General features: G+C 37.6%; 1 protein-coding gene across 1 annotated transcript; it reads left to right on the top strand.

The window, feature by feature from the left end:
• The first annotated feature begins 4069 nt into the window (after positions 1-4069).
• On the top strand, positions 4070-12644 carry Jub (uncharacterized). The gene is made up of 6 exons (XM_071713003.1): positions 4070-6493; positions 7509-7599; positions 9666-9835; positions 9923-9985; positions 10064-10246; positions 10352-12644. Exons 1-6 carry the CDS (start codon positions 4580-4582, stop codon positions 10571-10573), a joined length of 2643 nt encoding a protein of 880 aa, XP_071569104.1. The 5' UTR covers positions 4070-4579; the 3' UTR covers positions 10574-12644.
• Positions 12645-12694: the final 50 nt, after the last annotated feature.

Genomic DNA, 12694 nt, shown 5'->3' with positions numbered 1-12694 from the left:
CTATGTATCGACATACGCGTGCGTGTCAAATGACACCGCATGTGGACGCTTGTGAGCGTGGAACGGAAGCGCGTGCACTCGCGTATACTCGCTATCGGAACGCAGAAGGTTTCCGCTGCTCGAGGCAACTTGAAAGATACGAAGAATTCGATTCGACGGCACAAAAAGCGACGACGGCGGAATGCAACGTTGTTACGAGTGAAGAAATATAGTTTGCCAAGTGCGTGTGCCGTACTGATAAAATTTGCGCACTTTACACAGCCGACGAGCATTTGTTTCATAATCCATGTTTTACGAGCATGTAGGTATCTTGCATAGGTTTTCATTTTTCGTTACACTCTGTTTCCTTGTTTGAACGACTTCGCAATGTTGCTTTGCATAATTTGCATGCTCGCGACCTTTATTGCAATGGTTATAAGGACTCGACAACAAACGGCGAGGATATTATGGAAATTAAAATTTAATGTGAAAAAGAGAAACTACATTTTAATACTGTCATTATTAAAAATTTTTCATCAAGCATTTATAAAAATCCTTGAATTTTAATTAATCTTTTGAGAAATAAACAACATTTTCTTAATCTGGCTTCAATGTTTTTTAAAAGTACTAAAAAATAGTAAGACTTTTGATGTACTCCATAAAAAAAAAAATCTTGCATATCTTTTACATATCTTGTAATTTTACAAGCTGATTAGTTCATCTTTTGAGATCTTATAATTTTACAAGAGATAATACTAATCAGCTTACAAGGAGAGGACACAGTTGACTAATCGCCTTGCAAGGTATGAATCTACATCAAAAATAAGTCGACACATATTCGAGCGTTTCGTCCAAAGCGCTCTATAAATAGTATTTTTTTAGACTTGAAATTTGGAGTAATAGGGAAGACTGGGGCTGGTTGTTACACGGGTAAAATGTTACAGCGTAAAAAGTAGGTTCATGAAACCGTCTAAGAAACGCTCACGATGGTGAAATGTATGATTATTTAGCTTTAAAATGTGTTTATCGCTATCCAGCTTTCTCAGACGGTTTTATGAACCTATTTTTATAACTGTATCATTTTACCTCTGTAACAATCAGCCCCAGTCTCTCCTAGGTAGTGTAGAATATTGTAGATTATAAGACATAAAGAAAAATGCGTTATCAACAACTAGTGCCGTATCATGGTTAATAACGCCTTTTTCTTTATGTATCTTATAATTCCGTGTGCAAGGGAATTAAAATCGATCAGTCAACCGTACTTTCTCCAATTGTTAGTTTCGAGCAATATACAATTTAATACTTTCTGTGTAATTAGCCAGCTATACTTAAACGATTTCGCCGCAATGTCAGCTTTATATATTTCCGCAATAAAATCCTTCTTTGCCTCGAGAAAAAAGTCATGGCACTTCATAAGTGTCATTTGCTAGGCAGTTAATTATCCAATACTTTAAAATATGCACGTACGCACAACGTATTCATACGAATTTTTCTATACAGTATATACAAGTAAATATTTTTGCGATTATATATACGCGTACGTATTTGCGACTGCATTGCGACTTGTTTCAAAAGTCACTAACTCATCTACATTTTAATCGACTATTCCGTGCATTCGGAAAATGCGTTTTCTGTCTAAATCATCAAGTTACGTGCGGTTCTGCGTATGTGCATTACGCGTATATACGTGCGTATATAAACACAGTTGGCTCGTTTATTGTCGTATCGATGTGACACGTGTATCAGACTTTATATGTCATATATATAAGATCCGTGCGACGGGAATGCGCTGCCGTGCCGTGCGTGTTGGTCACTGCACTTCCGCTTGAGACGCAATGCGTCTTGCGGTGTACAGTACGCACTTTGCATACGCACACGCGATACTGCCTGGCGGTGTCCACAACGATAAGAAATTAGTATACATAGCGAATAGTATACATAACTTTGCAACTTGTCATTTCCATCGTTCTTAAAGTCTCATACGCACACAAATAATAGAATTATAATTCTAAAAGAACTTTGTTATTGGAAGATAAATTATTGGAAGATAACGAGCCATCGAGAAATTATACAAAAATAAGAGTAAATATATCTTATCTTTATGTGCTTTGCACAGTTCGTAGAAACTTATTGTTAATAGACACAAGGAAGAAAACATATGGATAGCGGTAGATTCCTCTATGAGATTCGCGAATTAATCAGAAACCGAATCTTAAATACACGAGATTGCGTCATGAGCTGGACCAATCGATCGATCGATCAACCGGTATTGGCCAACGCGGCCGGCTAGTCGCACAGGTGCCCTGGCGAAACGTGGGTGCCGACTGTCTCGTGGGTGGTACGAGAGGGCTTGAAGTCTGTGTTTTTTACTCACCTTTCGGAAATATAAGGTTTTCGTTAAGCGAGGTCACGACACCCACGCTATCGTGCCGTGCAGCGAACAGCTGTAAAATGCGACGGGTGAAAACTTGGTTACTTTCCTGCGTAGGACGACAGCGATTACTAGTACCGCGCGCGACGTCGTTATAACGATCAGATTAAGTGTATCTAGACTTTTTAATTGGTAACCATGAGATTGTTAATTCCTTAGTTATCAATTTCACTTGTCAGTTAGACTTGTTTTGATATAGAACTATAATTTATAAATTTACGGTCTTGTATTTTCCAATTAATAAAAGACTAAAATAAATAAACCTACAAATTATATACTCATTTAAACGTAAGCTACGTAAATCTAAAATTATCTACTCATCATTAACTGAGAGTAGCATTGATCCCATGCAATTAGATCTCAGAAACTGTAATCTAAATGGGGACCGCATTTGATTGATATAAACTGTACGCGATAATTAACCCATTCATCTTACAGAAAATGTTACAATTTAATGTGAAGAGAATAAAAAAGTATAGAATAAGAATTTAGCGCAATTAGTACCGACCCATTTCTCAGAATTCATCGATTATGAGATGAGCCGTGCGATTGCACACAAACCCCTGATTATCCTGAATCTTGAATCCCAGTGCAATTGCGCTGAAAATTACTATCTTTACAGGTCATGCGCGAAAGCTAATTAAGTTTAATTAGAATGAAAGTAGAGTTAGCAAGAAGGACAACAAAGATTAGTGTCACCATCGGATTAAAATACATTAGACATAAACCATTTGCAAAATTGGTAAAAAGAGTTTGTATAAACTTGCATATCAAATTAATTAATTAATTAAAGATAATATATTTTATTAATATTTATATTAATATTTATATTTATATTAACTAAAATTATTTTAATAAATATTAATTAAGTTAATATTTATTAAAATATTATTGTAATTTATTTGACGGTCCATTTTTAAATACGCGCATTTTCTTTCCTCACCAAGCAAAACATAGTGAGTCAAAGCAGTGTAAAATAAAAAAGACATAATGGAATTACATCGCATTATTATGCCGTGCACAGCAGTCTCAACTGTACGAAGACGCACGAGGTCGGTATCGTATCTTTGCTAACACATTCTGATCTTAAAAAGAACCTGTTTCCAACATCTCGTCATTTGCATTTCGCTTAGACTGATATCGCTGCATCGAAAAAATCTTTCCGTATCCCTATTGAAGATTTTGGGATAAAAACAATTCAATTTATTTATCTAAAGAATAATAAAATTCATGATTCACAAAATGCTAAGGATTGATCAAACATTATTAGACATTTAAAAAAATGTATCTTATTTTAAAATTTTGTAAAGCTGCTTTCAAAATAATTAATCTGTATAAAAAAATTAGAAAAAAAGATTAGAATCAATATTTCTCTCTCTAAATTAAATGTGGATGCAAAAAATTTAGTCATACCACAAATGGTTAAATATGGAATCCGAGTTACATCCCTAGTTTTCATTCATACCGCTGATGGCACCAGCGACTAACTGCAGAACGGTTCTATACGGAACTATGCAGAGAAACGGTTTACCGTCATAGTTCCTATGATTCCCACATTGCTGATCAACCCATATTGCATGGAACTTACATTTAGCGCCACAGCATGATAAGAAATAGCAAGACCAGAACAGCAGTGTAATGCCACGACATCTGTCGCAGGTTCCTGTCTTGACAAGAGACGATGCTGACCTGTTCTTGCGTTTCTGCGTGCGTATGCGCTGTCGCATGAATTTTCGCAGGTGGTGATTTTTCGGTGCTGAAACGAGAGAAGCCCGAGGTGTGCGCCGGTCGCACTCGAGGAGCAACAACACAAGTCCGAGGCGCCCTGGTCGTGGGGCGTAGCCCGAAATCGAAGGAGAAAAAAGGTCCTCGTAGTGACCCCGTGCAGCATATACCGCGCGTCGGATTTCGTGCTATTCCGTGAGAAGATTACGAGAGCGCACACGTAAGAAGAGTTGAAAGAGGAAGAGAGAAGAAGGAGAAGGAGAAGGAGAGCAAGATCGTTTTGACAAGCGGACCACCTAGTTACTGTAACACCACATATATGATGTCGAGTCCCTTTGAATCGAGTTCGTTAACAGCGCCTTGATTTTGAAAATTTGATTAAAGTGCACGCGAAGGATTAGACGACATTCTGACTTATCATCGTGCCAACGAGAATCACTGCCAATGTGCAATTCCACAGATACTTCCTACGTACAAAAATTAGGCTATTTACACCTTGGAGATGATGCTGCGGATGCTGGTGGTGCGACCAGAATCTCAGGTTCGAGACCTGAGGCTCAGGTACCTGTATCGAGAAATGCGATTAACAGAAATGACGCTAGAGCGTCTGGCAGACCGGTTGGCGCTATCGAAAGTTTTATTGAAGGCAATTCGACGGATATTTCCAGACAGGCAGCCGCCACTGATTACAAATTATATGAACGTGAAAACATAATAGCTGCTTCACGATTTGCTACGCCGAAGCCAGTGGAGCAAATCAGTGCGCAGCAACAGCAACAACAACAGAATCAGACTCGTGCGAGTCATCAACAGGCACCTGTTTATGAGAATATAGATTACTATCCGCAGCAGAGTCAGCCACATCCTCCTTATTACCATCCAATAGAATCTAGAAAGAGTCCGAAAAGTAGTCCTAGAGGTTCTCTAGTTGGCGATTCCTACGAAGGAAATTACAGGAAAGCTCAACCGCAAGTGCCAACTGGCAATCGTTATCAAAGTGCATCACCAGCGAAAGAATTACCGCCGTATGAAGCACCACCGGTATACGAAAACATACAAGAAGTGCACTTTTCTGAGAGCATGCAGAATAAGCCGGGACCACAGGTTCCGCCGAATTATTATCATCCAGCAAATATCAATGGCGGTGATTACGTTGTTATGACTGGAAAAGTGGGACAATCTCAGAATCAACGTGGAATGACTCAAAGTTTATCGTACACCCAACAAAGAAGTGGAAGTATACGTGGTCAAAGTTACGACGGTTCAAGTTTACAACGATCAATCGATTCGTCTACTGCTAAGTACTTACAAAGCTCATCCTCTGCTTCCTCCGACCATCAGTCTGGAAGAAGCGCTTACGTACCCCCCTCTGAATTGCAACCACCAAATAGAAACTTTAATTATAACGCTGATCAGCAGCAGCAACAATCTACGAGACCTGGTTTGCCATACCACAGTGAGTCTCCTCCGATACGCTTACCACCAGAGCCTCATCATTATCGCGGTTCACTGGAAAATGCTATGAGTAGCCAACAAGGATTTCGTGGTACAAATCAGATTGATAATAGCCAACCGCCTCAGTTTCGACAGGACAATTCGCAGAATTACAAACAATATGAGGCTTCTTCGAGGACTACAAATACAAATTTCACAGGGGACTCGCAAGCCAGAAATTCTCCGGTATACGGAATTCGTTCAGGGGAACAGACAGCATGTCGTAATCCTCCATGTTATTCTCCAAATCGTGCAATGCCTCAGAATGACAGAAACTATCACCATCAGGAAAACTTCCCTGCAAGAAATTCTCCCGTTTACTCCTCCAATCGTTCTACAGAACATTTGAGATTAGGCACATTGCAACAAAGTGACAGAAACTACATGTCAGACGTATCAGATCTCCCATCTACAAGGAATTCATCTCTATACTCTCCAAGTCGAAGCGATCCTGCTAGGGCCATTATTGCCAACAACAATGCAGTAAGAGAATCTCCGAAAACAAGCCCAACGCACGGCCCGATGCCATTAGATATCGCTTCGCAAAATATAATTAATTCACCCAGACGTGGACTGTCTCTGTCGTCGACCAATTCTATGGGAAGTCCTATACGTGGGCAGGTACAAGCTCCTGTCAATAGTGCTTCAACCAGTGAAATTGACATCAACGCCGGTCCCAGGATCACTAGCCTTCCTCCCGGTGTCACCAGTGGAGTTGCAGGACCCGTACTCCTAAATGCTGGTGTACCTGTATTGCAAAGGTCTTCTGATCCAGAGGCAGAAGAGAGAAAATCTGTTAGTCCGCCGATCAAGCCTGCACCTGGGAAGGGATTGTTGCCCTACAACGTCATTTCTAGACCTTCGGTAAATTTATTACTATTTGCAACGTCTATTTAAAAACGTGTCTTTTTTAAAATCTTGAATCTGCATGACAAATCTCATTTCGAAAATTCTATGCATGTATATATTTTCCTCTGGCACTTTTATCGCATACTTATCTGTTACCATTATTGCATATTTTACTAAAAATGTAACAAAAATAATGTATAAGATACACTCTACAAGAAGGATAAACAATGCTGATGTGTTCCTAACATATCAAAGCGTAATCTTACTCTGCTTAAATTACATTCTCATCGCACAATGCAATTGATTTAGATGGATTATCCATACTCACAAATGTAATTCATTCAAAATAATTTTTCAAAAATCATGAATAACTTTAAAAAAATATAAAACTTCCTATATTGCCAGTGATGATCTCACTAATACCGACAATTTTATTTATTTTATGTAATCTGTGCCTGACCTATAACGATAAGATTAATTTGCATTTGAAATAAAAAATATGACTTGCAGATACTACATATTTTTCGTTAGCATTTTACACTCTTAACTATACTATGCAATTTTTAACACGTAAAATTTGGAAAAAAACCGCTTATGATTTCATCTCCGAAAAATTCTTTCTTCGCGCGTTCAATGAGTCATAACTGGTAAATTGTTCGCCTCTGACAAGCGACGTGCATTCACCAGATGATATTTTATTCATGAGGCATCCGTATTTTTGTATGTTATTTTAACATTTTCTGTCTTTATCTTTTCTCATAGGTCTCTATTCATTTGACACACAAAAATCAAGAATATACATGAAAACAATAGCGTTTTATAATACTTGCATGGAGTACTCTATTAAACGTTTAAGCATAAAGAATCTATATCACATAATTAAGCTATAATAACCGCTTTTCACAATACTAATTTTTTGACAATCAAGTTATGTAATTAATTTCTATCGTACATATTAAATATCATTATACTGTTTGATATTCAATCGTTAATAATTGAGATCGTTCTCCACGCAAATTACTTCTCTCAGGGACCAACGGAAGCGGAAAGAAAAATAGAGGAGTTGACGAGACAACTTGAGGAGGAAATGGAAAAGCAGGAGGAAGAGGGAGAGTACTTCGGTAAGAAAAATTTGCTTACGTAATGTTTATTCACTCATTCCGGAAAACCAAGATTATCATTATACGCTTTGTATTTTATATTTCTACACGGTAACGAGCTAGCCTAGACGCACGTCATTCGGCCTGAATTTTTCTTTTGACATTTTTTGACGCTATCCACAGTTTCGTTTTACTTTTATACTTTCTTTCACACTTGTAATAAAAGGGAGGAAGACTAAGGAAACGACGATCGCAGGTTCACACGGTACGATCGCCCCGAGTAAATCCATAATTTTAGATATTTCTCTGAAACGCTAAAAGGCACGATACCAAGGCTGTGCCAATTCCCACGGCGTGAGTTCGCGGTAGACCGGTTTCGGAAAACGGAGTCGAGTTTCGGTGCGTCGCGGATACTTTTTAAGCGCGACACTTCGTTGACATTCACTCTCTCGCGCGCCGCGTTAGTTTCCACCCACGTATATCTCTCTCGCGTATCTCTCTTGCGTAAAGGGCCGAGGGCGAGTACGACACATAGGTGAATACATAAAGAGATAGCTCACTTGAATCTTACGACTCTTTAAAGTCGCTCTCTGTTAAAGTACCGCTCATACTAATAACAATAGGTGCGTATTGAACCGATGCAACAATGTGCGATTGATAGTTTCTATGGCTTCTTCGTGTCAAATACGATAATAGCATATATTCAGCGATTGCATATGTTCAGCGAAGTAGTTTACAAGATTACGTCTAATGCAGAAATTAGAAAATTAAATTTGTTTACTTTCCTTGTTGTTTCTCTCTTTCTCTGTTATCTATGCTAATTATGTCATATAAGAAATAATAAATATTCTGTTCTGTATTTTACTCTACTTTTTGTTCGTAATAAATCATGTTAAACAGCAATTATCACACATTTTTCTAAAAATATAATAGTTCTTCATTTTTTATGAATTACGAATGAATAAGCGAGGATTCAAAATTAAATCCGAAGAATTAAATGATGCATTTTAAATGCGTATCAAATGATAATATCGAATCTTATCAGACAAATATTATTAATAGGATAAAATTTCTATCACAGTAAAATAAAATTATCGCTGTATAATTTATTGTGTTGAAAATGATGAAAATAAGCTCTGCTTTCCTGAAGATATTAAACAAGCAATACAAAAGAAGGCGAAGGAAGATATGCTATATAATATAACGACAATTTAGAAAATAAATGTGAACGCCGCCTAACTCGCGCAATAAGGAATGGAGTACGAGCAGACAGGAACCTCGGTCGAGCGAAGCAATGTCAGTCGCGAAGTGGCAAGCGTTTAGGCGAACGTAATGTCTCCCTAGTCGCTTTCATACTTAGACGACCAATAGTCTTCGTGTAACGTTCTATACGCGTGGCCGCATCGCCGTGGTCGGTAACAAATCTCATTATAGATAGACCAGTCCGACTCGTTTGTTAGATTCTAATGCGACCTGGTCTAGCGAAACCAAGTTGCAATACTGAGACAGCCAGTGTACATGTGAGTTTCGAAAATTTTTGCGCTAAGGGATGGCAGGATCGCTATTGCCCATCGAGAGCTGTGAGTTCGCGTTTTTCATCTGCGTTCATCCGCGACAAACCGGGCGATTTTTAAACTCGATGAACGTGCGACCCTGATGAATGTGCCACATTGTCACGTTCGTCGATGGGTGTATTTTTAACTCCCCGATGGTAAAGCTCGTTTCTCGTGTTCTTCAACTCCGCGCGAATGTGTTCTGACGACGAGTGATTTTCAAACTTCTCACTTCACGATGTAATCCAATTCTCTACTCTACTGAATTAAAACTTATATTTCGAAACGCTAGTTTTTGTTAAGTATAGTAATTTCAATATAAATTATCGGGTATAAGCAATTTTTAATTTGTTTATAAATATGATAAATATTTAGAAATATTTGTAATGTTCGTTTGTAATTCACGTAAAACATATTTATAATTCCACGAAAAATTTTGAAATATATGTATGTCGCGGCAAAAGAATTGTCTCTTCTTCATGATTTCGTGATAAATGGAGCGTAAAGTTTCACATTCATTTTTCTTGGTGATAGGTATTTGCCATACATGCGGTGAGAAAGTAACCGGCGCCGGACAGGCTTGTCAAGCAATGGGCAATCTCTATCATACCAATTGCTTCATATGCTGTTCCTGCGGAAGGGCTCTCCGCGGCAAAGCTTTCTACAATGTTCATGGGAGAGTTTATTGCGAGGAGGACTACTTGGTATGTGAGCCATTTATTATAATTTAAATGATGATTGAAATAACAGTGAATTGTTCGCGTAACTCATAGAAATCGTTGTGTTCGTAGTATTCTGGTTTCCAACAGACGGCCGAGAAATGCGCGATTTGCGGCCACCTTATCATGGAAATGGTAAACGACGAGACACGATTATCATCCGTTAAGTCGCCATTGTAATTCAAGTATAACGTCACCTTTTGCTTTCCACAGATATTGCAAGCCATGGGCAAGTCGTATCACCCGGGCTGCTTCAGATGTTGCGTGTGCAACGAGTGCCTCGATGGTGTACCCTTCACGGTCGACGTCGACAATAAGATCTATTGTGTAAACGATTACCACAGAATGTTTGCGCCTAAGTGCGCGTCTTGTGGAAAGGGAATCACGCCAGTTGAGGTATGCGCACTAGAAATTAACTCGCTTACGTCATCGAGGCGCACGACAATTCTAGCGTTCCCGATGAAACTTCTTTTTACGAGCCGTGTTCCCTTTCTATTTTAGGGAACTGAGGAAACGGTCAGGGTAGTCTCGATGGACAAAGACTTTCATGTGGATTGCTACGTTTGTGAGGATTGCGGCATGCAATTGACCGACGAGCCGGATAAGCGGTGCTACCCACTTGACGGCAGACTTATGTGTCGTGCGTGTCACATCCAACGCATATCGCATACGCAACCGAGAGCACCGCAACCGGTGTCCGCTAGCTATCAGTTTATGGGCTAAGTGTACTGATATTTAAGCTTCTGCCGGAACTTTTGAAACTGCGCACGTAACGATCATCCGATAATAATGAGTATTATGAAAATCAATTGAGTAAAGTGAAAGAAATCGACGTTAACATTCCCGAATTTTATAGATTCAGGACGTGCGTACGTGCACACATATATCATAATACACACTAAGTCCTAGTCTTCAAGATAGACTTTCTCGGAAAAATTGAATTAGGAAATGGGAAGGGGCGACGATGTGATATTTATTAATGTCTTTTAATTTGATCAAGATAAGAATTTTTCAGCTTTAATCTCACGACAATGCACCAGAATGAGCTAAAAGTTTGAGCTTTGCGAGACCGATATATTGTACGATCTGCTATCACAGTAAACTTCTTCGAATCCCAGCAACCAAATTTATCGAGAATTTATCGAGATTCTGTGAAATGTAGCTGCCACTAAATTTTTTCGACAAAAAAATTACAAATTTAACATAGAATCTGGCTGTATGCTGTTGGAAGAATGCTCGCAAAAATGTCAAAATTCGTTAAAATATAATGCTAGATTAATGACAGGAATCAAGCAGAATGACACTATGTTTGCTACATAGTGCAAGATCGGCGACAGAAATAGAGTAATGTTTCATAAAAGAATAAGAATTCGTGACAAATATGTATTATGCATGTGTACGAATCAATCTTTGCAAATCATTCCTTTGCATTTGAATAAAAATTGATTGTCGCTCCGGCCACACTGCAAATTCAAGTGTGTTATTACACGTGTGTTTTTACACGCGTAAAACGTGCAAAAATAACACATTAGACAGAAGCTCTTTTTACGTGTTTCTTTATGTGTTAAATTACGTCATTTAGCACGTTTAATCTTATTAAATTATATATATATATATATATACATATATATATAAAAGTTAATACATTCAATCGTGTTAAATAACATGATTTAAAAAAGCAAGAAATGTGTAAAAAAATCTTCGGCTAAAATAACACACTTGGATTTGCAATGCATACGTTTTACCTATTACACAGGATTCTTGTTTGTAATAGTTGTCACTGTTAATCTATTGCAATATATACCTACGCTAATATAATTACTAAAATATATCTTATGAAGAACAATTATCGAATCAATACATGACAAACGGCTGTTAATCAATGTAAAAATAATAATCAATTATCTATCGCGTATTAGGTACATTTTAGGCAGGTTTTACCGCAAAAAATGCGATTTTATTTATTCTGGTCTTTAAGCGAAACACGAATTTTTTAAACTTAAACAAAACATGATTACAAAACTGATATTAGGAAATTGAAATTATTATATTGTCTTCTGGGATCAATTTGATGTATCAGTGCACGTTGCATGATTATGAGTACAAGGTCTTTTTTTAATCGAAGATAATCAATTATCTAGATAAGTGGTACATTTAATATATGCGATTCTTATTTATTTAGCAACTCTGCAAATGCAGTGGTTCATAAGGATGAATGAGTTGCGCAGGCAACTGTGATATAGTAGCATAATAATTATGCGTTTTTAAGCAAAAACTTCATACTTTTTATCGTGTGTGTATATATATTTTTATCAGGTATGTTTATTATAACGCAATTTTATGGTGAAAATGTGAATCCCGGGAATATTCCTGCGAATTTCCTCCGTCGATCAAAGTTTCATTGTACTTCATATAGCATTCATTAATATTTATTAAGACAGATGTATCGTCTCGCTGCGAGGACTTATGTAATATTGAAGGTTATCGGTATACTTCGAAAATTATAATAACGCTTTTAGTGTTTTCACACAAAGTGTGGAAACTGGAAAAGTATGCAGGCGTGCTATATAACGATAAATATACGACAATATTATAGCATTGAAAGACGCACAACTCGAGCTGCCAAATAACTATTGTTATTCTTCAAGATTAATAAGCGTAAATTGTTTCTACGTTACATATAAATAATTTTAAGTTCGCGCGCATATTGTAGATAAATAGTACGATCTTATTTAAATCGTAATATGCAGTATGTATAAATTGACTACTCTTTAATAAAGACAAACTGCAATAAGTTTTCATTGATGTACTATGACTGCATGTGGAACGGCGAATGGGGATAAA

The sequence above is a fragment of the Temnothorax nylanderi genome, unplaced genomic scaffold (genome assembly GCF_030848795.1).
Source record: "Temnothorax nylanderi isolate EJ_2023f unplaced genomic scaffold, tnyl_v1.0 TNYL_tig0119_pilon, whole genome shotgun sequence".
NCBI classification, from domain to species: domain Eukaryota; kingdom Metazoa; phylum Arthropoda; class Insecta; order Hymenoptera; family Formicidae; genus Temnothorax; species Temnothorax nylanderi.
Note: the sequence above shows the minus strand (reverse complement) of the source record. Positions and strands in the feature narration are given on the sequence as shown.